The 26,473-nt window shown below is 33.5% G+C and overlaps 1 protein-coding gene across 4 annotated transcripts in view; it reads right to left on the bottom strand.

Moving 5' to 3' along the window:
- The window catches only part of LOC120517953 (ribosomal protein S6 kinase 2 alpha), a 191,876-nt gene that overhangs the window by 3,231 nt on the left and 162,172 nt on the right, over window positions 1-26,473 (bottom strand). For all 4 annotated transcript variants that reach the window (XM_039740489.1, XM_039740491.1, XM_039740492.1 and 1 more), the window contains 18 exons: window positions 26,050-26,131; window positions 24,173-24,253; window positions 21,457-21,536; window positions 20,986-21,092; window positions 19,180-19,217; window positions 16,553-16,695; window positions 15,004-15,074; window positions 14,743-14,831; window positions 13,941-14,005; window positions 12,433-12,535; window positions 11,581-11,711; window positions 10,131-10,256; window positions 9,727-9,816; window positions 6,302-6,460; window positions 5,590-5,751; window positions 3,375-3,451; window positions 2,407-2,524; window positions 154-291 (listed from right to left, as the gene is read on the bottom strand). In XM_039740489.1, the coding sequence (XP_039596423.1) occupies window positions 154-291; window positions 2,407-2,524; window positions 3,375-3,451; window positions 5,590-5,751; window positions 6,302-6,460; window positions 9,727-9,816; window positions 10,131-10,256; window positions 11,581-11,711; window positions 12,433-12,535; window positions 13,941-14,005; window positions 14,743-14,831; window positions 15,004-15,074; window positions 16,553-16,695; window positions 19,180-19,217; window positions 20,986-21,092; window positions 21,457-21,536; window positions 24,173-24,253; window positions 26,050-26,131 (1,860 nt within the window). The remainder of the gene's footprint in view (window positions 1-153; window positions 292-2,406; window positions 2,525-3,374; window positions 3,452-5,589; window positions 5,752-6,301; window positions 6,461-9,726; window positions 9,817-10,130; window positions 10,257-11,580; window positions 11,712-12,432; window positions 12,536-13,940; window positions 14,006-14,742; window positions 14,832-15,003; window positions 15,075-16,552; window positions 16,696-19,179; window positions 19,218-20,985; window positions 21,093-21,456; window positions 21,537-24,172; window positions 24,254-26,049; window positions 26,132-26,473) is intronic.

Raw genomic sequence — 26,473 nt, 5'->3', positions numbered from 1 at the left:
AATAAATGGTGTCAGGGCAGTTTGGCTTAGTAACTGAAACACCCTTACACTAGCCTAGTTGACAGCTACAAGTGACACTGACTGCTGAACCTAAGACTGAATTGTCCAGTTCTTACATATTTATCACATGAGACCTCAAGATAGTTTACGTACCTTGACAAGCTGAGCATCCTGGTGTTGTAGTTGACTTTGCGGTAACTTGTCACGGTTTGTAATCCACCGATGCTTTAGGACCTGTTTGGCTGTCAGACGTCGGTGAGGGTCAACATGAAGCATTTTTGAGACCAAATCCTATAAAACAATATTCCAGAACACATGAGACTATGATAAAATGTTTATCACCTGTTCTTATTTTAAAAAATGCTTTTACACTTTGTTAAAATAGTCAGTTGTCACTTTTTAAATAATTGCTGGGTGATGTGCATATAAATGTAGCTAATGGAATGCCTCTACTGATTAGCTATGATGCATTTGCCTTGATAATTTTGTACTATGTGATACAAACATTAAGTGTATTTGGAGTTTAAGCAACTGTATAAATGTCTCCAATAACTTTGATTCTAAAAAAGATTATTTTATTTTGAATTGGCAAAAATATTTTTTTGAAAGTTTCAACATTTTTTCTTCATTTTTCTGAACCTGTGAAAACTGATGTTGCTGTATCTTTAGCGAAATGACAAGCTTTACTCAAAATAAAAATCACATTGGACTGATTCTTTAATACCTGTCTCACAACTTCAGTTTTTACTGTCATGTGCGGAAATAAATTTACACCACCTTTTCAGTCCATAATCTCCTGTTGATCCTGACAAATGTTCCTTTGATTACCTACCTAATGCATTGTTTATGAGTCTAAATTATAATTGTTCACCTCCCAGAACACAGCATACTGTTGAAAGTAATTGTTCTAAACCCTCTGCAGTCACAGGCAGCTGACCAACAGCCTAGTGCATTCCTATGTCTACGCCTATATGAGTGTGTGTGTGTGTGTGTGTGTGTGTGTGTGAGGTTGTTTGCTCGACTTGCTTATACTGTATTCACCACACATTAGCAATACACACAGTTCATTCAGCAACCAGAAGATACCACTCAGTGGACATGAATGGAGATAACTGTACATTATTAGGCTTTTAAACATTTCAGTTGACCAGAAAACTCCAAAGACAGACAAACATTCATCCACTAGTGGCTTCATTAATAAAAAAAAAAATCTAAACAAATATAAATGAAGACATTTCTTAAAAAAGGCACACCTATTAGAGTAACCGTAGATTAAATCAGAAATGTTTTTGAAATATGTCCTACATATTCAGTGCATTAAGTGAAAGCTGCAACAATGACATACATCTTTGACATGATACCTGTCAAGAGGGTGATGTGCCTTTCCCAAATCGTAACTTAAAATTAGCTTTCAGGATTGACAGTATGTATCTTACTATTTTTTAATGCAACATTTTTATAATTATTATTCATAATACATAGCTGGCATGGCATTACCTTGACTTCTCCAATTCCTTATTATTCATCACATGCAACCAACAATAGCTCCAAAGTATGGGTCATTGGTGTGTATTTGCCTGTATTCAGCACACACCCAAGACAAATAATAACAGCTTCTCTTAGCATACAATATCTATTACATCATCAAGAAGAAAGCAGAAATAAATGCTTTCTGCATTTTAAGCAGTATTGTGAGGATTACCAAGTTTCCATATAGATCAAATATATTAGCAGAATCACACTCTTTGTCTTTGTAATAATTAGTTAGCTAATTGATTAAATAAATGTGTTTTTCCAGGAGGGTAAATCGAAGAGTTAAGGATTTGCCTTTTTTTAAAAAAAATTAGGACTGTATTTGCTACAAGATACACACCAAATTGTTCTAATTTATTTCTTTACTCATTTACATTTATATACAAATTTTATAAATGTTTACTATTCAATAGCTCAACATAGAGGGCAGTTATCTCAGAAAAAGGCAAATGCACTTAACTAAAGTAAAAGCCTTTGGGATGTTCCTGGTACTTAGGTGCAACATTTTATGCCCTCTGCTCATGACTGCATTATGAATTGTATAATAGTAGAAAATCAATTTTTCCTCATTGACATTAATTTCTACTTTCAGTATAATACTTTCACAGCATGTTTCATTGACTTGTTCTACATTCATTTGTTATATGTTTCAGTGTATTAAGGAAGCCTTTTTAATTTTTATGCTGTCATATCACAGATAGTTTTGAAACAAAATATCTTCAAGTTTGCTCTCCTTTTAAAACACAAATAGTGCATCATTTATGTCACTGATTTCGTTTGCCCTTTGCACAGTCCTGCTTGAACTGCAGTTACCTTTAGTTCATTAAAATTAATAATCATATAAACATTAATATAGGAAAAGTATTGCAAGACCTTTGCAGCATCCGATATAGTATCCCAGTTTCCTCCTTTTATACTGAAATGGCCACTTCCAATCCTTGTCAAGATCTCTTCTGGGGTATCGTCAGGTCCATTTGCAAATGGAGTGAACCTGAAATGCCAGTGAAATGATCATACTGTACAAGTACAGCCCATTTAATATCTTAGCAATGCAACCATTAGGTTGCGTGTAGTAGTTTTCCCTCAAGCAAATCTGACTGGAATTTTCATGTTTCTCAATTATTTAGCCATGATGATAGGTACATGATTAAGTGCAATAATACAACTAAGAACTAAGTACAAGGTCATATAAAAAGGACTAACACCAGTGTATTTTCAATTGCTAATTTTAGTGTAGAATAGTCTCTCTTGTTACTATACCTCATTCTGAACCTGTGTGGAAAAGATAAACATATCTATCTACCTATCAATTTCCTTAACCCACCGAATCAGGGAAGGATTGTGGGCAGCTGGAGCCTATCCCAGTAATCACTGGGTGCGTGGCAAGGACAACAGTTGGACAGGGCACCAGCCCATTGCAGAGAGATAAATATCTTATGCTTTCTTCTGCAACGACTTTTCCTGGTGAGGGTTATAGTTAGACAAACATTTTCTTGCTTAGATTATTACGATATAAGAAGAATTTCCACAAAAATCCGGGCATGCTGACCTTTACTTTTATTTCTTAATAGCCTATTTTAAATAAAAAAAAAAAATTAACAAATTTAACTTTTTCTAATATATTTTACGTCACATAATAATTCAAACATTACTTTATTACCAAATATTCTTTTGACTAAACCCCTATACTAAATTGTAATATAGAGAAATATACAGCACTTATTGGACATTTCATATAGACTTTGTTTGCTAGACACTACCAAAAGCTCAGAATTAGTAAATCTGCCACTAATATAACAGTAAACAAAACAGGAATCCGTTTTTTTTTAAATTTCACTTACCCAGCCAACATTGTATATAGTAATATCCCAAGACTCCAGATATCACAGCCTTCATCATAGCCTTGTCGTTTAAGAACCTAAAAATCAAAATGGCACAATAAACATTATCTCTAAGATTCTCAATATATTTGGACTTTAATAGTCTGTTCAAAAGATGCAATAAATTAGCAACTGTTAAAACAAGTTCAAAACATTTAAAAAAGTTTAAAATTCAGGATTTAATGAACTCAAGGACTATTTAATTTGATCAGCTTTCTCACAAACAATTCAGAATTAATTCTAGCTCTCTATGATGATCATTTGTCTGACAGGAGGAGGTAAAATAAAATATCTTAAGCAGACACCATTTGATTTCAAGTTGAGCTTCACAAAGATTTTTTTGTGACTGATTGTGTGCTCATTAACATTTCTTCTTGATATAATCTACATTACTATCTATAGCTTACAGGACTATAATTATTATTTTAGGAAATTTTATTAAAAAAACAAACATAGTACATGCAAAAATAGTTCCTTTTTTCCTTTATGTAATGTATTTGACTCATTGGAACCAATCAGGAAAACTGAATGTATTGGGATTATCATTCTTGTTATATGGTTTACTAAACTAGTAATGAATATCAGGAACTAAATTGGTTTCTAAAGTATAAAAAGAAACATTCACTGGTGTTTGCCATTACAGGTACTTCATAAAATTAATACTGAAATCTGAATGTAGATAATAATCAGATGGCAGGATTTACATTTTTTCCTTGACCAAAATTGAACACATTTAAACTAACTTAACAGAACAATGAAAAGCACTATATTTTACTTTAAAATCTATTGATCGTGGGGTAATACACAAAGCTATTTAATTCCTTGTTTAACCTGTGCTTTTTTTTTTCTAAATTCTCTTGAGTGAATTTACACTACATTATTCATCTTCCTAGTCATTTGGCAGCAGATAACTATATTCCATTTCTTTGGAGTCCTAACAAAGCTGGCATTTCTTGTTTCAGTTCTGCATTTTTTCATAAAGCCACACATTCTACACTTATACAAAGGTTTATTGCACATCTCTCTCCTATTTTGAACGTAAACAAAAAATGTACATCAATCTATGAGCAGCATCTTCATGTAATGGAAGCATGTTTATCTGTATGCTAAATATAAGTGACCTGTTATGTAAAAGTCTCACTTTCTAATTAAAAAAAAAAACAAACAGCTGCATTATGAATAATAAATGTCACAGCAAAGAATCTACTGAATGTCATTGTACATTAGGTGCAACACCATTAAAACTCACAAAGAATAACAATCCCAAAGTATAACTTTGAGAAAGAAAGAAGGAAAAAAAAAACAGTATGCCCATGATATCATTTTTTTAGGCACCACTTGCTATTCTCACACTAAAACTGAACTTTATTTTTATAAACTGTCGTTAATTTTTATTAATTGCATTTCAATTAATTAGACATAAAACAAACAAGAATTCAATCAGTATATATTTGTGTTCCATATCAAATCAAAATTAGCACCTCTCCCCTACATAATTCACAGGTTTACTGTATCAGCACAAAAGGCGCAATATACAGGAGTCCCTCCTAAATTTACAGAAGACAAAAACTGTAACATAAGAGCATCTTATAAGATGAATTAATGGCTTAAGAAGATAAGGAAAGAGGTAAGGACCATCATGCGCAATATCAGAATTTTTTTTGAGTGTTGTCTCAGTTGGCCTTTACTCCGAATAAGGTTATCAGAGGATCTGAATTAATTGTACATCCAAAACTATCTGACAAATAACCAAAGATTTTTTTTACAGTATGATTTTATTGTGTGGACTTCCCATATGCCCTTTAAATCACTATTACATAAGAAGTACACATCACTTTTTGTACATCTCAGCAGTTAATTTTCCACAAGTATAAAAAAGGAGAGCAAATGTAGGCTTACTCCTCTTTCAATCTAATAAAGAAATAATAAATTTATCTCATTGCTTTCCAAAAATGTAAAATACAGGAACAGTAGTCAGAGGTGCTCAAAATGTTAAGAAAACAATATATATATATGCCTGTATATATATATATATATATATATATATATATATATATATATATATATATATATATATATATATATATATATATATATATTCCAATTATAATTTCACAACAACATGTTCAACATATTTTTCTTTTAATGCTATAGTTACCACTCTGATTTTCCTTACCTCTGGTGCAACAAAGTTGGCAGTGTAACAGGGTGTCATAAGGAGTCCATTCTCTGCCCTAAGCTGTTTGGCAAAGCCAAAATCACAAATACGGATAGATTCTGCATTGCCAGATTCATCCACATAAAGAATGTTACTTGGTTTCAGGTCTCGATGGACTACCTGCAGTAAAAAATTAATACCATGAAAAAAAAACAAAATTTGAAGAATGGACCTAGCCAAACTAAGACCACATAAATCAAAAGTTATTGAAAATTGCATTATCATTTAGTTATATGTTAACAAATTAAAAAGACTGCAAAACATCGTTAGTTAAATAAACAATACTAATTTATACTAACCAGAACAAAAAGTACAGTTAACATGTACTGACTAGACATACAAACCTATTTTTGGAGAATAAAAAAAAATCAAAAACATGGGACACACAGAACTGGCAAAATACACATTAATAAAGAACCTATTTTGTAATCAATGCATATAAACTGCTTTTAGTAAATCATAAGAGGGTGCACCTTGAGTCCTTTCACTGACCAGCACAACAATCTGTCTAATATAAAATGTCCTTCACTTTACAAATACACTAGCAACACTGAAGTACTATCTTCTGAAGCACAAACAGCCACCAAGAAGAGCAAAACCCTGAAAGGCAAGACTCTAAAAATATTTTGTTAAGCAATTCCCTAATATATTATAAAGGCAAACTTCTTACCCCCTGGGAATGAAGGTACTCTACAGTCTTTGTGATGGTGTACAGGACAGCACTGGCTTCTCTCTCAGAAAAGCACTTTTGTTTGAGGATTCTATCCAGCAGCTCCCCTCCTCTCATGAGCTCTGTTACCAAGTAAACATACTTCCCATCATCATATACCTAAAAGAATGAGAGTTATTCGTAATTGTACATTTACCTGATATACGTTGAAACTTTTATACTTCAGTAATTACTGATTCAGATTTTCTAGGCTCACAGAACCGTTAATTAAACTATTTCTCTACCATCACAAATTACAGTCTTTTAATATAAAAAGTAAAAACACAAAATAGTGTGTAAAATGTTGATATGAATATTTTTCAGTGATTTACAAAACTGACACAATTGACACTTTATAGCCATAACACTATGCATTTATCATCCTATGGCATCTTCAGAAACAACGGTCTCTAAGCTGGGGTTGAGAACTGTTAAGTGCTCCTAAATTAATGTCAAAAGATCTTTTGCTATCAGGAGTCTTTGATTTGAAGTAAAAAATAAACTACACTATTAGCTGCAGGAGTTAAAATGACATCATCTTTCAAGTAAATACCTAGGTGCTCCTATCCTCTACATTGAAGTATTTTTGTATGCCATCTTTGTTCTTACAATCACCTAGAGGAACCCTGCGATTTCTAATCTTTCCCTGGAGAAGGTTATATTTCAAGTTCATAATAATTCCATCAAAATTAGAATGCTCAGCTAGCCAGAGAGTTTTGAGCAGTATACACTGCATACAAACAAAAATGTGCACTAATTAAATGTCAGGATCCTAGCCTATGAATGATTCCAAGGATTAACAAATTAACAGAGTGAGCTTTTAGTGACAGGACCCCAAAGCTATGGAAAGATCTGTCTGTAAGTATAAGAGATACAACTTCTGTCTCTGCTTGTAAATCCAGGCTGAAGACTCACTACTACAGTCTACTATACCCGGAATAAAGCTATGATTAGATGTGCAAACTGCATCTCTATTTGTTAGTCATCTGTACTAAAATATAATTATTACCATAATCATGAATCGTTTCTCCTCTTGTTATCCTGCTGTGGCACTTGGTGCCAATGCTCTAGTTTATGGCCATGGAAAGGATACCTGACATACTGAGAGCCATGGAATCAAAGGGTGAAAAAATTGTGATCATATTAGAAGGCCTGGCGCAGACCTAAACTGTGGAATACCAAGAACGAGGTCATTGGCCAGTTGGCCGAGGTCTCCAGGACTCTGACTGTCTGACTTTGTATGTTATAACTGACTCTGGACCTCTAAAGGTTTGTTTATTTTCTCTGGGTATTCTGCTGACTGGACTTTTTGTTTGTCAGCACGTCACAGCTTAATGATAACAGGGCATAAGATGTTAGTTATTCAGTTTGCTTTTCTTTTACTGTGTGTATAAACAAATCTGCACCTTTATGCATGTATTACATAATTAGAAATGTGTAAAGTCTGTAATTGTATTTTACCTGTGAATTCATGAAAATATTACAAAAATAAACTGAACTGAAATTGATCTTACAATAGTGATTTTACCATACAACTAATTTTCACTGTATAGAAATCACTACTGATTGCCTTCTGAGCAGGATGAATGTCCTTTTAATTGGGCTCTGACAAATAAACATGTTTTAAATATACAATGGCTTTCACATCCTAAACACTGCAACTAAACAAAAATGAGTACATAAAAATATTTACTAATAAATAATGCTGGCTCGATTATATTCTGTAAATCAAGAATTAAATACTGTGATGCATTTGTGTGTTTTCCAATTATCACTAAATTTCAAAAGAACTGATCAGCAGATTTGTGGTAAAATATTGAATGTGCAGGGTACTTTTCTCATGTGTTTAACATAGTATTGTACTACTGTTTTTTGCTCTTTGCTAGAAATGTTTTAAATTGAGTACATTTTATCCAACAGGCAATGGGTCTGTAAGGATCACAAAATACTACAGTGTGGTAAAGTCAGCTCAGAATATTACAGGTACAAAGCTCCCATATTTCAAGAACATTATAAAGGTACACAATTTCAGATTCAATTACTTACAAGGGACAGCAACATTAATATATCCCCACAAGGACTTATGACTTCCTAATTAATTGAACAATCTCTTGCAGTAATAATTTCATGGATAATATTTGGCAATAGAAAAGTTAATTAATAATGCACAGCCTCCTGCTCTATTATTGCTGCTGGGCCTCTACAAAATTGATGATACCTTTTTATGTGCTCTGAAGGTATTAGACTGTAGGGACACCTGGGGCTGCCAGAGAGAACTCTGGACGAATGGTCTCAAGTGTTCCTCAGTCCATTCCCTAATCATGGAAGAAGTATGGACTTGGACTTGGACATGGATGTGATACTGAAGATAGGTTTAAAAGCCCTACCGATCCTCAATTCTATGAGCCTGAAAAGCTTGCCTGGTGGAAGGAAGAGTGGCCAATGTGGTTTTAGTAGAAGGAAGGGAAGGTGAGAAGGAGTGCTTTGGTGGTGCTATTTGTAGTGGGAAATACAGCAACCAAGTGTTTAGGCTGGCTTAGAGAGGCACTAGACTTTGTTATTTATCTTATTTCATTGTTATTTTACTGCTACTGTGTTAGCTATCCCAGTACCGTTTAAGTATTTCTTAATAAACGTAGCTTTTCCATTTTTACCTCAGATTCCTTAGAATATCTGGGATTGAGGACAGTTGAAAAGTACTCCTAAAAGATCACAACATGTAAAATATATGCAAATTCAGAAAAGCAAACAATATTGTTAAAGAACCCAGTCATCGTGCATAGATATTTCTCCTCCTCCTCCTCCTCCATTCTGGTGAACAGTACAGACTCACTACAACTCACACAAACCCTGGTAAAGGAAAGTTTTTACACTCAAGTCAAAAGGTTACTAGTGCAGTCACTGATGCTGACTACTGCATGACTGCACCTGGTACATTTTCTAAAGTATTGTGTGGGGTAACTAGGTGTCAATCACTGTCCAAATACAGTTTTGCACACTTCATACTTCAGTCTATTATATTTTTGAGTAATAATATAAACTATATTTCATTACAAAATATACAGGTACAATCCTAATTTATACAAGGCTTAAAAAATGGAATTTTATATTTACTTCAAATAACATTCACATATGTCACAGGCAAGAAATTATTGCGGGGAATAATACTCCACTCCCTGTCTAGTCATTTTCCTTAAGGTGGCCGAGAAGAGCACCTAGAACACTAAAATCAGAACCACCACCTCTACTGCTTAGCTAAAGTTGACCTCTGTCAACAAGTGGCCAATTTGGCAACTTAGCTTGTATTTTCAGCTTCCCTGTGCAGCCTTGCCTTGGGTGCCACCAGGTACATCATATTGGAAAAATAGTGTAACAATTTTACTTACATCCTTCAATGTAATAACATTCGGGTGCTGTCCATATCTTAGGAGAATCTCAATTTCTTCAGAGGGATCTCTTTTACTTTTATCAATTATCTGTTGAACAAACAAGCAAAATTACTGTCAGAGAAATTACTTTCATACAAATATTAGCAAAGAAAAAAGCACAATATACGAAGTGATATGTTAAATCTGAACATGCATTTCATTTTGAATGGCGTGTGTGAACATCAAACAAAACTACAAAAGCACCTGGACATAGCATCAATCTAACAATGAACGTAAAAGACTAAATTTATAAAAACTCTGAATAAAGATTTCTTGCATTCTGATCAGAAACTGTTAAATGCAAAAGATAACAAAAGTACTTTAGAAATGTTTATTGAAAAATTGGAAAAAAATATGCCAACCTTAACAGCATATTCTGAGTGAGTTGTTTTGTGAATACAACGCTTGCAGACAGAGTAGGAACCAACTCCGATATCTTCTTTTAATACGTATCCATCATTAAAATGCGAATTCTTCCCATGAAGTTGCTACAAAGGTTTTACAGACCAAACAGCAAATGAGATCATAATTCACAGAGTATTTCCACAATGATGCGTAGACATTTCAGAACTGCAAAATAATTCCAATATAATGGTAGATCCATTCATCAGTTTCCCTTTTCATCTAATAAATGGCCATAGAGAAATTGGGACTTTCCTGGCAGCTCTGAGTACACAAAATAGGAACCAGTCCTAGATGAGATGTCAGTCCATAACAGAATACTAATGAACATACTCACAATCAGCTAGCATAAAGATGCAAATTAACTTAACACACTTTGTACAGGGTAATTTCATCTTCTGCGTACATGACAGAAGAAATAATAAACATAAAATAGACATTAATAAAATATATATTGTGCAAGGGAAGGCAATTTCATATTTATAGTAAAAAGACATATTGAAATAAACAAAAAACTTAATGGATGAAACAAGCATAATGAAATCCCTCCCTAAAGCAAAGTATTGCTTTAATAATTACTAGCAATTATTGTCTTTTGAATGGCACAAATTATGTGCTAGCCAACAAGTACGTATGTCCTTTTTCAGCCCTATATGTACCTTCAATCTCAAAATCAGCCAAATACACATTTTAGAGGAAAATGTCAGCAAATCAATAATGAAAAAATATAGTTCAACTATTCACAGGTAAAAAAAGTTTGAAATAGAGGCTTTGTTTGGATAGTGTTGCTCATAGACCATACACAGATACATAGACAGGGATCAACCAATATTATGGATGCATTTTAGAAAGGAACATCTTAAAAGAAAAGTGGTAAACAAAGTAAACTATTTGGTTTTCCATATTTTGCAAATGAACTTATTGTACTTATCTTCCTTGCTTTAAAATGGATAGTGCTATTATTTGTTTTAGAAATAATAAAATAAATTTTACTAAAAGAAAGAGAACAATTAGCTAACCAATCATACTTGTTAAGTAATACTGTTTGTTAATTGTTTTTTATTGTAAAGGAGTTTCTACTTGAGTTTGCTTTAAAATAATTCAAACCATTTCTAAAATAGTTGTATGATTTTGAGTTATCCTTAATACTTAATTATCATAGTCAATCAAGAGTTAAGTATATTCAAGTTTGACTAAATACAACACCAGCGATAATAAGAGTCAATTACCATATTTTGCCATGCTAAAATTGAAAAAAATATCAATATCCATAATATATCATATGGTTAAACTAAATGTATACAGCTATTCCGGGAAAACAAGTTTTCACCAGCTTCAATACAAATATTTAATTAGTTTACATCTATGATCCAAATTAGATTAGTTCTAATAAATTTTCATAAAATGTACCTGGACAAATGGGTGTGATGATGGTTGTACTTGGACTTCTTTCCCTGATTCTTCTAGCATTGCTGGGGCAACAAAGCTGAACCCCCTAAAGAGCTGATGTGCTCCAGCACTGGGAGGAATGCCAGGTGAGTCTGTAATTAATAAGCATTGTTACATTCTGTAAACCAGACTATAACACATTTATGTAATGCTGAAAAATGTACTTTGAATTAACAATTTTATCTAGGTTACATACAATGAAAAATAAAAACAGTTCAGATGTTATGGAAGCTCTTTCTCAGGAAAAGCAAATGTATAATATACAGTAGAGAATAATAAGAGTAGGACGCAAAATTTGGATGCCACTTTCACCTATCTAGTTACAAGTCAGCAGAGAGGGCATTAACACAAAACAGTAAATAAATTTACAAAGGGATGTATATAAATAAATGAGAAAACCTTCAATCCAGCTTTGCACAATAACACTCTGTCATTTAAAACAGCAATTGGAGTTTTGGAATAATACAATATACATGTACTGCCATGCAAACACAAACATATTAAAAATATAAATATATACAAAATCTCTGAAGACTTTGTAACATATTCACCGCTTGCTTTCCTGTACTTGACTGCAGTATCTTATAATAAGAAGACAGTTGAATTATTATCACAGCTGTCTACCAAAAATGGTTGAGTCATTCTTACCAAGGGCTATAAAAGAAAGTCGTTATAAACAGGCAGGAATAAATTACAGAAGATATGCACAGTTTGGTTGTTCTATTCTAATCTTGGTCTGGTAAACAACTAATGTGTTTCACCAAAAAATAAATAATATTTAAATATTTATTTAATTTATTTAAATCTTTATACCTTTTGGCGTTCTTGAAGTAAACTCAGAATCAAAGTAAAATGTGTCATCTGGTCTTGCCACAGCTGGTTGGAATGGTGGTTTAATTTCCCTTCGATACAGTTTCTAAAAAGGAGTATTTTAAGATCCACTCATGTGAGAGCATGGAAAGGCAAAGACGACAAACTGATGAAACTGCTTCAGACTTCAATAAGCTGATCAAAATGCAATGCTCTCTCTTATGCAGATATCTCTTATTTTGTTGTCATAGACAGTAATAAATATAATGTTGTACTAGGTATTTTAAAATTTTCTTATAATTACAAATTACAGCATTAAAGAGAATCCAGAATCAAGAAATCATAGTAGATAAATAAAATAAAAAAAAAAAAAATGTGTACATGGACAACATTTTTGCATCCTATGAACAATTACACTCCAAATTTAACTTACCAACAGTACATTTCTTTCACTACCTTCAAATTTGAAACTTTGTTAAACAGAACCTGTCCAGTTTTCCTCACCTCCCACCAACCGATATACCGTAAAAAATATTGCTCAGTCTCAAGGACTCAGACAGCATTTCTGTAATATATAAAATTATTTTACAGTCTCTCCCTTTCAAAGATCCAAGAGAACAGTGGGGAAAGGATCCCTTACTCAATATTTCAGAAAAGAAGTGGAAAGTAGCAATGCACAGAATTCACTCAAGCTCCATATGCGCAAAAGCATTGAATTATTAAACTTAAAATTATATATTGAGCATATCTGTCTCATTTAAAATTGTCCAACCTGCAAACGCTGCAATCAAGCTCTGACCTCATTGGGTCACATGTCTTAGGCCTGCACCAAATTAACATCATTTTGAACCAGAATCTTTAAATGTCTTTCAGACAGCTTGGATTGTCACAATCCTTCCTAATCCACTAACAGCTGTGTTTGGTGTACTTCCAACTGTAATTGCCTTTACTACACTACTGGCACGTAGACTTACTTTTTTTCTTTTTGTAAAACTCGAGTTATGTATATGGAGTGTTATTTGATTTTAATAAATTCAATACTTAAATAAAAATAAATAAAATAAAATAAAAAAGAAAGATCAGATTTTGTTGAAGATGAATAATCTCACCATAGTTTAACAACCATTTATATTGCAGTAAATACAGATGCACATAATTTGGAAAAAAAAAACAACATTCCCTTTAACCCTCATTGAAATCTTGAAAAGTGATGTGCCATTTACCAGAACTGAATACACAGTGTATATATCCAAATAAACAAATGCTGTACGGATTTCTTACTTTAAACCCCATATATATGTTAAAATTACATGTTAAAATATATTTAACATTTTAATTATGTAATACAATATTGCACAAATGTTGTCATATTTTCTACTTTTTTCATAAATGGCATTCTAATTGTCCAGTAATAATTAATTTATCAGGAAATAGAAAATATCAGGAATTTCACTGTAAAGAAAAAAAAGACAAAATGATGCTAAAAAAACATTTATTCTATTTATACATACATTCCAATCTATTGTTGAAAAGAAAGGATGCCTTTTAATTTCTTCAGCACCATCAGTCCCAGATCCTACAAAAATAAATATTAAAGAAAATTACAAATGATTGACAATTTCAATTACTTATTTTATGTACAGTAAATGAAATGCAAATAAAAAAATAACTCTGATAATGCTCACTGTTAAAATAGAAGATCATAAGAAATTTGACAAATGAGAGGATACCATTCAGTGCATCAATTCTGCTTGTTTAACTAGTAGCTAAGCTGTCCCAACTTAAAGGTTAAAAGTACTACTTTATATAAACATTACTTTCTTGCTCAACAGCAGTCTTAAGTGATGGTCATAAGCAGGTGGGTCAATAGATAATAGTCATAGATATTATCAATGCAAATCATTGTTAGCAATCCTGGGAACAGTTCTTATTTATTCTTAATTTATAATAATAAATTATAACATTATAATATTTTGAACTGCATATTAATGAATTATAACATTAAAGTAACTCTTTAAAATAATTCAAAAGTGCTTAAAAATCAAATATAGCGATTTTGCAAGTCATTTATAGTACAATGCATGTTTACACTTTTTAGTTTTTATTTTATACAAAATGTATTACCAGTAGTAACCTGACATGTGTTACTTATTACCTACAGTATAATCACACACCAATTAAATAACAAACTTCTAGATTTCATCATTGCATCTATTTTTTTTAATAAAGAACAAGAAATGTGCAAATGAGTATGAAGTTATATGCATAAAGTTCAAAGAAAAATTAAATTCTCTGGAAATATTCTGTACCTACCTAATCGGTTGGCTGGATTCCTCTTAAAAAGAGCTCTTAGTAAACTCTGTGCTTCAGCACTCAAGAACTGGGGCATTCCTAGCTTTGCTCTGTGCAGCAGATGAGGGAAAACTGCATTATGTTTATGGCATATGAAATGAAACAGAAGCAACAGCTGGTGTGGCAGTGTAAGTAAACAATGTAGAAGTGCACAAGAATAATCAAACAACTTCACACAAACAGCAAATCAAATCAATTAACTCATTTCAAAAGTTTTCTTACTTCAGAATGAGATTCATTGTTTCTTTTCTGTCCTTTCCTTGGAAGGGCAAGGACCCTGTCAACATTTCAAACTATATGAAGGAAAAACACAAAAACATAATTCTTACAAACAAATAAATAAGTTACACATACACAAATACTGATTCACACATGCAGATTTGAATTTTATACTGGTATTTTAGCACTATCCATCCATCCATTATCCAACTCGCTATATCCTAACTACAGGGTCGTGGGGGTCTGCTGGAGCCAATCCCAGCCACTAATTATATAAATAAAATAAAACATTCTGTCAAACCAAGACTACCATAAAAAATTACAGCAACATCCAGAGGCAAAAAATGATGTTTAAGATCACACTAAATCTTAAACAAATTTACAATTCTTAAACTTTTTCTCTCATGTTCTACATTTAGAAAAGTTAAATTATGCTACAATAAAAGCACATTTAAAGTAATTCACAAATAGCAGGAGAAATAAAATGGGAATGATCAGAGCAAGAAGCAAGAAACACTACAGCGTGATCTGTTGACAGAGAAACAATGCCACAAGTAAAGATGGTGGTGTGATGGTTAGCATGCTTGCCTTTTAACCAAGAAATGTTGGCTCAATTTCTGCCCATTGTATTTATATTTCTTTTTACTCAAGCATTTATCTTTCTTTGTTCTCTGTGACCATATTGTCTCTAGAGTTACTTGTTGCAATTTGTGGTTCTTTGCACTAGAAGGAAAAGCTATGAATACTGTATACAAATAAGATTTCCAACACTAATTGTTTCAAACTAAATGCAATTAGCTTAAAGGTGATAAATGTGGGTGCAGGAGCAGCAGTTTTATGAATGTTGTGAAACACTGTGGTGGTAGTGAAGTGGGAGATAAGTCAGCAGAAAAACAACTGTTTATTTACTAGTCACAAGATTAGGTTTGTAACTGAAAGAATAAGACTACAATGACAAGCAAATAAATAAGGTTCCTGCACAGGTTGCTGAACACATGCTGCGTGACATGATGAGGGGCTCAAAATATGGGGATTGTTTGGTGTAGAACCACTACTTCTTTGGACTAAGAGGTGCCATACGAGGTTATTTGAGCATGTAGTTTGGATGCCCCGTAAACACTTCCCTTAGGAGGCATACAGGGCATTGGCAAAAGACTGAAGTGCAGAGCAAAGACATGGTAGAAGGATTACAATTCGGTTCTATCCTGGGAGTATCCATGTGGTGATGGATCAAGCAGATGGGAATAGGAAGGCCAGGAGAGCCCTGCACAGTCCTATCTTCATTTAATACTCTACACATAATTTTCAAAAGTTCTCCTCAATTGTTTTTAAATTCAATTAAGCTTGGAATACAGCTTTTGACAAAATGTATCTGAAAAATTTAGGTTTGCTTTTAAAATACTGCTAAATATAGCATATAAAAATATCTGGAACAGTATAGTGTAGATAGTGAAATGAAACTGCTCCCTCACATTGTCGGCATAAGCATCAGGAAATAATTTACTTACTTTAAATGCCAGGTATATTTTGTCAAACAATGCTAAGTACATACCATTAAGACACCATAAGACCACCAGTCAGCACTGAGGCTGTGACCTTGTCTATTGACCACCTCAGGTGCCATATATTCCACCGTTCCACAGAATGAATATGCCTTCTTTTCATGGTCCACTGCCTCTTTGCTGAGACCAAAGTCTGCACATCAAATAATGTAAATGAAGGATTGAGAAATAAATTCATTACTCAAATATATTTTAATGTGCTTTCCATAACCAAAGGAAATAGTTAAAAAAAGACCAGTAATAAAATGACAGTAATAAAATTAAAAACTACAAAACATATACTATAACAAATTAAGTCAAGGAGTACTGAAATAATATTTCACTCAAACTTTACAGAAAATATTTGCAACTTATTCTGTATTTAATTTGACATGCCTTATTTTCTACTGCAGAACCATGGGGTGGGGGGTGGGGGGGGCACTTCCTAACACATGTACTGTAGGCCCTCAAAATAGAGTTGTGTGGTTACTTTCATTTATAAACAACGGCCAAATACCACGCTTTTAGAGGCAGAGAAGCAGTTGGCAAGGCATGTTCACAAGAAGTTAAAAGATGTACTGTATATAGAAACAATGCTATTGATAAAAGTATGTCAAAGTGTGGGTTCTGAGAAAGGTCAAGCAGAGCAGCTAATTGATGCACCTCACCCCGAGTGGCCAACAACAGCAATCACTATGTTTTTGCTTTAACATTACTACATCAGACCTCACCACTGATCATAATATTGTGCAGAATGAAGTATGTGCAGATGTCCTGTCTCATTATGAGGCTGAGGACTGATGACTTTTGACACATCAGTCACTGGGGATAAAATATACATCCATTGCTTTAAATCGGGGAAGAAAATATAGTGAGCAGAATGACATCCTCTGACTATTTGTTGGAAAATGTTTTTCAAAATTTACCCTTTAGCAAAGAAAGTCTTGGCTACTGTTTTTAGGCTGAAGAAGGAATGATAAGTAAATATCATGCCATGTGATCAAACCATTAACTTAGATCGGTCCATAAAGGCATTTAAAGGAGAGAGTGCTCTCACAATAATGCTGCTGAAATACTTCAGCAGGAAAACACAGGAACTAACAAAAAAAAACTTGAATGAGCCATTTCTCCCCATCCACCCAACAACTCAGATCTTGCTGCTCGAATTTCTGCCTCTTTGAAGCCCTCAAAGATGTCACCTATGGGAAAAGGTTTGGGAGTGATGACAAAGTTAATGAAGAAGCGGCTGTGAACTTCATAAGCCCAAACAATAAGACATTACAATAATGCAAATTGGATTAAATAAATATACTGATAAAATATTCACTCTCCATTATGAATGAAGCCTGAGGCTAATACAGTATTTTTCAAATTTAAGAATAATAATTTCATCTTTTTTTTAACATGTGGCTTAAATGAGAAAAAAGAATTAGAAATGATAATCAAAATATTGGTATCATCTGCATACCCCAAGATGACTTGTATTAGATGTGCCATTATACAGGTATATGCATTTAAAATGTTTAATATGGGGTCTTCAAGATGATAAACACTTTGGACTGAATACTTCTGTAAACCCTATAGGAAACAGTTGAATAGTGCGGGCTTCCTGAGCCACTAATGCGTTGCATTTGGCATCTATATTTGTGAAACAGGTGTTCAGTTCACATGCTGTGCCTTGACTCTGTTCGATATGAGTGTTGGACTGCATCAAGGGTCTGTCTTGTCTTATGTTCTGCTTATGATTTTCATAGATGGGATATTATGGCACAGTCGAGGATGGAAGAGAACCCACTTAAGTAATGAAATGAGTATATCTCTGCTTTTGGCAGATTATGTTATCTTCTTCTGTGTCCCATTGGAATGGTTTATGGATGTCAATTTGCAAATGCAAATCTGAGGTCATAGTCTTTTTATGGAAAAGAATTGTTAGTCCTCTTGATTTCAGGAGTGTCCCATATAAAGGAGTTCAGGCACTTTCAAGTCTTGTAAATGAATACAGGGAGAGAGGATTGTGAGATTAATCGATGAAAATGTGCAGCAGCAGTAATTTTCCATAAACTGTACCAGTGGTGATTAACTGTGTGGATGAAAAGCCGTATTTACCATTTAGTCTATATCCCCCAAATGGTCACAAGCTATGGGTTGAAACGGATGAATACAAGAGGCTGAAATAAGGTTTCTGGGCTCACAGTCTGTGACAGAGTGAAGACCTCACCAATACAACAGAATTTTCCAGACATTCTTCCAAAGCATACAGACAAAGATTTTGATTAACCAGTCTGCCTACATACTCATCCTACCCTCTGGTCAAGACCTATGAGTAGTGACAAAAAGAATGAGATCAAGCAGTCAAACTGAAGATTCTGTACAGGATTTATGGGCTCACTCTAAGTTCCCCAGATCTAGAGGAACAAGTTGAGTTAGTTTGGATATGTAGTTAGAATAGCCTCTGAGTCCTCATGCTTACAATTCTAATAAAACATTAGTATATGAACAAATTTGATATTTCAGAAGTACAAAGTAAAACAGGATTTGCACCAGATGATATTTGACTGATTTTAATCATTTACTAGCAGATTAACAAAATTACAGAAAAAATCCCCATCAAAACACACTCTGACAAAATCTTATGTACCTGTAAGCTTAATATGTCCATCTTCATCTAACAAGATACTAGAAAAGAGACAAAGACATTTTTAGAATCTCCAGTAAAATTGTAAATCAAAAGTTCACATTATATTTTAAAATATAACATGGCTCTGTTTTAACTAAGACAATAAACAATTTACTGACCAAATCAAACAAACACTGCAATAAGGCATCATAACACTGGAGAATGCCAAATCATCTATACTCCTGCTAAGTACATTTATTCATCATTTAGATCAAACAGCATGCATCTAAAATGAGGACAATGGATCACAACCAAAACCTAAATAGCACTATTTGCTTCATACTTTGCATGTTGTTGATGGAAAGGGAAATGGAGGTGGTGTTATCAAACATAGTTCTCATTCCAACAAAAAAGGTAAGAACCTCTTAAAGGAAAATGGTTCACATTTCATGAAATATATATATATTTTTTTTTACATACAAAGTAATTCACACATTTATATATAAATATACATATACACACATATATAGAAATAATAATGTAAACTGGTATTGTTAATTTCCTTTGCATGTGCTTTCTGTTTTACTTAAACTGTTGCAATACTATTTATTAAAATATAGTGGCTGTTTGATCTAGGATTGTGCTTTAAGTTAAACTATTTGGAAATAAAACATCCATAAAATGCTAAAAATTACAAAAAAGAAATATAAAAAGACTAAGAGAGACTAGAAAAAAATCTTTGGGAAAAAAAAAAAATCCTGTGAACTTCTGAGCAAGTTTCTTAAACATTAATTTGAAAATTCTAATTCTGCTGTGATACTGAACCAATGTAATGTAACAGTTACTATTAGGAGGATTTTACTGAAGTTACTCAGTTTATGCAATAAAAGAGGAAATAAAAACCTGTATTCAGTATTTTGTCAATCATGATGTAACATTTTGTATTTATTTAACATTGCTAGTTGCTAATGACACTGGAGAGAAGTCCAGAACAAGAAACAGAAAAGAGAGAGAGAGAAAAAATATGTGTTAACTCATTGATAATTCAAAAAATCACTGCTGGTGGTCCAAACTTTACCTCGAATATGCGTTTTCTAGTTACAAATACTTGCATATGGATCACTGACTTTGTGTAACTACGGTAAAAGGGCCAATATAGTATGTATCTAAATAAGTTAAGTTTGTAAGTTATAAGTTTGTGACAAGGATAATAAACGAGCAATACTTTCAATATTCAATTAAATCCTCCTAGAAATATGTGTGTTTAAAATTAACATCTTTAAAATAATGGAGGTTTGAGTGATATGTAAGAAGTACAAAATATTGTTTGGTTTCTCTAAATATTTATTGTCAAGGGACACAGAAAAGTTGTTTTTATAAGTAGGACCACACAACAATTCAAAGAGTCTAATAAGACCGCAATGTATGAACCACTGGATTAATTTGGCCTTGATAAACCAGAAGGACTTGAAAAACTCCTGTTAATGTGTGATGGTAAACACATTGTGTGATGGGTTCAATAATACTGAAAAAGTTAGAACCCGTTTTGAATAAAGACTGACTCAACCTGAACATGACAGTTAGAGTAAAGTGACAAGACCTATAACAATTGTGTTGAAAAACTATTCCACCAACATTAGAATTTGAGAACTTGTGTATTAGGAAACTATCCTTCAGACATATTTGTGTTTTGTACTTTTCCAAAAATGACCGTCAGCTGCTCAAGAGCAAGTAAATTCTGATTATAAACAGTAAATGTGTCATATAATGGGATAGAAACTCATTTCAACAGTGTGGAGCAATTCTTGTCTACATTAACATGCATACTTCTCTGGCTTGAGGTCACGATAAATGATTCCAAGACTGTGCAAATGGTCCAAACCCAGGGCAAGCTCTGCTAGATAGAACTTAACATCCTCTTCTGTAAACATCACCTAGAAAACAATAAAAAAAAAATAAACACAAAACACTGTGGCTACAAATTCTGGTTTCAGAAAAGGACAGTACATAACATCTATGGGTGCTTTAGAGTGAATCAACAGACATTCTCACACAAAGATGGTTATCAGACTTTATACCACCAAAATAGTTTACACTGTTGAGTTATTGACGTCAACACATTTAAAACTAAATTACATGTGTTTTGTTTTTAATTTTATTGATTTTTTATTTGAAGAAAACATTCCATATACTCAAGTCAAACTTAATAAACCGGTTATTCATATGCTTATATATTTAATGTAATATAATGAAGCTTCTGTAAAATTAATTTTAACATAATTTTAGATTAAATAATACCTCTTTTGAGAGTCTTGTGAAAAGGTCTCCTCCTCTGAGAAAGTCTAAAATAAGATAGAGTTTTCCCTCTGTTTGAAAAGCTATAATAAAAAAAGAAATGTCAGTATAGCCAAAATGTTCAGCCATCATCATATACATGCAAATGTCTGTTACTCTGAATAGTTAAGTGAGCAGAAGATGAACTATTCAGCAAAAGGGATAAAGTTAAAAATGATACATTTCTTGAATATTCTAAGCAAGATTACATTTTTATTTCCATCATTCACAGGTACAAAATACCAAAAAAAATTAAAAGGATCTGAAGCAAAAGTTTGGGCACCTGACATGGTCAGTACTTAGTAAGACCCCCTCTGGCAAATATCACAGCTTGTAGTCACTTTATATAAGAAGCTAAGGATGTTTCAGTTGTTACTTTGATTATTTCAGCTGAATCGTCCATGCAAAAAGCTTCTAAGTCTGCAAGATTCCTGGGCCATCTTGCATACACTGCTCTTTAAAGATCTATCCACAGATTTTCAGTGAAGTTTAGGTTGGGGGACTGTGAGGGCCATGGCAAAACCGTCTACTTGTGCCTCTTGAGGTATTCCTTTGTAGATTTTGAGGTGTGTTTTGGATCATTTTCTTGATGTACTGTAGATAGCATTCTCTTTTTAAGTTCAACTTTTTTTTTACAGATGATGTGATGTGTGATTCCAGGCTTTGCTGGTACTTGTTTGAATCCATTCTTCCCTCTGCCAATAACCGTTCCCTATGCCACTGGATGCAACACAAGCCCAAAGCATGATCGATCCATCCCCATGCTTAATTAGTGGGAAAGGTGTACTTTTGCTGGAATTTGCCACCCTTTTTTCACCCAAACATACCTTTGCCATTGTGGCTAGAAAATTCCATTATCACTTCATCTGTCCACAGGACATTGTTTCCAAAAATTCATCAGACTTAGATGTTCATTTGCAAACTTCAGGAGCTGAATTTTGTGCCTAGGAGGCAGGAAAGGTTTTCATCTGCTGACTACCATAAAGGTCATATCTGTTGAGGTGTCGCTGCACAGTAGAACAGTGCACCAACACTCCAGAGTCTGCTAAATCTTCCTTAAGGTCTTTTGTGGTCAGACGGGGGTTTTAAGTTGCCTTTCTAGCAATCCAATGAGCAGTTCTTTCAGAAAGTTTTCTTGGTCTTCCAGATGTCAACTTGACCGCCACCGTTCCTATTAACTGCCATTTCTTAATAACATTATAAACTGAGGAAACAGCTAACTAAAAACACATTACTATCTTACTGTGAATCTTTGTGATCTTCAATTATTTTATTTTTCAGAGTGATTTTTTAGAGAAGCCCATGGCTGCTGATGCTGGGACAAGGTTTAAGTAGTCAGAGTTATGCAATTTGCATCACCTGGGGTTTCCTAACAAGTCATAATGAGCTAATTTAGGTCTGAGACCTTGGTAAAAGTTATCTGGGACCTCAAATATCTTGAGATGCTAAAACATTTGCATGGTACTCCTTTCCTCTTTTCACTGTACAATTGTACAATACACTAATCTTGCATTAAATGCTGAAAGGAAATGTGTCATCTTAAACTATATGCCGTTCTAGTGATCAGTTCATCTTCTGCTCACTATGCACAGTAACAGACTTTTTAAGCAAGGTATCCCAAACCTTTGCATGCAACTATAGAGAACTTGCACATCTTTTGAAAAAAATAAATCAAGCTCATAATATCTGTTTGTGTTAAGCTCTTAAATGATTGAGAAAACTTTTGTAAGTCCATTGAAGCTGTGTAAATGTCACGCCCACCTGCAGGTATGCAGAAACCGGTATACCTATTATTAAGATGCACTGTGTCTAGCCAGACTGGTGGCTGCAAATACCTGAACTGCTAGTAACATCATAGAACATTTATGAAATAAAAACTTTGTGCATAGACAAGTACAGGTATACTGTGATCACCTATCCATTCATTAACTCATCTTCTTAACCCGCTTACCCAAGCCAGAGTCACATGGAATCTGGAGCTCAACTCAGCAAGTATCAGGCACAAAACAGGAACAGGACAAGGCACAAGTCCACACACACACACACACACATACTAAGGCCACTGTAGTACTAAATAAGTAAAAGTTTTCTACTGAAGCAAGAACTGGTGTCGTGAAGACAGCAGAATTTATTCCATTTCTATATGATGTGAAAGCCCAATGTATTATATCTGTAGGTATCAGATGAGGAATATGGGCTGCATTCCATTATAAAAAAAATAAATTATGTTGTTCTCTGGATATTATTCTTGTTTAAAGCAATACGCTAAAACTAATGAGTAGCTTTCACAATTACTTATTATTCTGACAGGTCAGTATAAATGTCAAATAACAACAACAACATTTCTTTAAATAGCACATTTTCATACAAACGATGTAGGTCAACATGCTTTACAGGATGAAGAAAGAGAAAAAAGACAAAATATAAAAATTCACAAACAAAACCTATTTGCTGCAGTAACAAAAAGAAAAATACACTCAGACCTTTGCACACTTGATTCTTGTTACATAATAATATTGTGCAATTGCCTGCTTAATACATAATAAACTTCAAATGGAAAAAATTAAACCCATCAAATTAAAGTCTGAAGGCACCTTATATAAAAAACTAAATTAACAAGTTAAATATATTTAGAATAAGTTGCAACAATTATACTATTTATTGAATGAGCACTACTCACCATAGTGAAGTTTTACTATAAACGGGTGGTTTACATCAGCCAAAATATCCCGTTCCATTTTTGTTCTCACCCGATCCCTCACTGCAACAAAATTAAAACTTCTTAGTTTTGGCTTTTGCTTTTCACTATGAATTTATAATGTCTTTAAATTTGCTTAAGCTATAGTAATTCATTGTCAGGGTCTATTTCTGCTGCATTGGGTACAAAACCAAAACAAGCCCTGGAAAGGACAATACAGTAATCCATCACAGGGCCTAATCACACACACCCACAAGACCAACAGATCATACTATACGTTACTTATAAATGCCTTAAAAACATAAGATAATGTTGGCTAATACTAACAGGGAATAAACACATATAGAAGCCCGCACTATTCAACATTGTACTCCATCCTCATGGTGGCACAATGGACCAACCTTTGCCTCTGGACAGATATTTGATGGGTCATGGAAGTTGCCAATCATGTTTGCATATTGTATACTCTGCGGATTTGGAAGAGCTTATGACTGTTTATCCCACAGTATCCTCATGAAGAAAGTGGGGTTCTTGGGCTGCTGCTGGGTGCTATTTGGTCCCTGTATTTATGGAGTGAGAACTGTGCTTACATTTCTAGTATTAATCTGAATTTGGTAATTGTGGATACTACTAAAGGTGCATTTTTTTTCTACCCTCCTGTTAATGACTTTTATGGACACAAAATCAAGGCACAATCTAAGAAATGCACCTCTGCTGTATTCACATTAGATTGTCTTCTTGGTTTCTTCAGACCATGATCCCCGGTGCACACTTGAAGGGTTCACAGCTAAATATGATGCTGTTGGGTTGATAATCAGCACCTAGAAATCAGAGGTTATGGTCTTCTCATGGAAAAAAAGTGACTTGTTCTCTTGGATAAGCAGCTTCCCAAAATGGAGAAATTTAAGTACCTCAGGGTCTTGTTCAAAATTTTGGAAAAAGGTGATGTTGAGATTGAACAACGAAACACTTCTCCATATGATGCTGCTGTGGTCTCAGATGAAGGTTTCCATTTCAATCACTTGAGATCAGACAAAGTGAAATAACAAGTACTTCATCTAGGTTTATTGTATCAAGAACCTACCATGGGAGGTGTACAAGGCATAGCACACTGGGAAAGGTCTCAGGGCAGACTCAGGACACATCTTTCAGCTGGCCAAGGAGTGCCTGGAAATTCCACAGGAGGTGTTGAAAGAAATTGTTGAATAACAAGGATGGTGTGATCAGTAAATCTTAGCATGTTGTCACTGCAACCCTCGGCAGGATTAATGGAGTGATAATGATGGTGTACAGTGTGCAGTATTACTTAATTATATTAGAAAATATTCCAATAAAAATAGCAATAACTTGTGAAAGAAATAAAATTTGAAGCACAGTTTGTATATCGTGTAGGCCTAACAGGAAATGAGTCAATATGAAAATGTGTTTATTCTTTACTTTGCACAGTTTAGAAATCTGTTGACCTTTTTATCTCACACAACTAGCAAACCATTGTCTTTAATAAGACATTTTTAATTTTTGTATCTTTCAAAATAAATAATAGCTCAAAAGGACTTTCTTTTAGATTTGTGTAAATGTACCATTCTAATCATTTTAAAGGGCAAGCACTTCCAATAAAGGTAGGTCTGTAGCACTAACAGAAAAGTTTTTTGATTTTTAACATTTATGAAATTCTTATGAAAATTAAAAGTGCAGTATATGAGCAAATCAAATTAATAAACTATATAACTCACATTCAGAAGGGAATATAATGCATTTCACTTAATTAAATAAAGGAAGTGGTGACATAATTGTCTCCCATAACCAAACTGCAAAATCCCTCAATTTTACATTAAGCAATAAGAACACTTGAGATTTACCTTTGAGAGTAGCCTTTTTCAGCACCTTCATGGCATAAAGCTGATTGTTATCAGGAGGGGTAACTTTCCTGACTAAAAACACCTAAATACAAAAGAAAATATATTTTTAAAATAAAAATGGCATCTTTAATAACATGTTTTGCATTTTTAAATAGATGTTGCGTCTAATATAAAAATGACCCATCAGTCTGAACATCTAAATCAAGGCTGTACCTCCATTATTTTTACATGGATTCCTGAAAAACAGCTAGAGCTGTGCATGCAGTAAAATTCAATGTAGAACTATATTTTGTTTAAACAATTACAGCAATCTTCATGACTGGTCGTTAAAAACTAAAGCCATTCATTTATTTGTGACTTGCATCCTACTTTCATCAAGTATGCTTCAATTTGACTTCAAAGTGTTTGTGAAAAAATTATATCT

This window comes from Polypterus senegalus, chromosome 17 (assembly GCF_016835505.1).
Source record: "Polypterus senegalus isolate Bchr_013 chromosome 17, ASM1683550v1, whole genome shotgun sequence".
NCBI lineage: Eukaryota > Metazoa > Chordata > Cladistia > Polypteriformes > Polypteridae > Polypterus > Polypterus senegalus.
The sequence above is the reverse complement of the archived record's forward strand: the minus strand, read 5'-3'. Positions and strand labels throughout refer to the sequence as shown.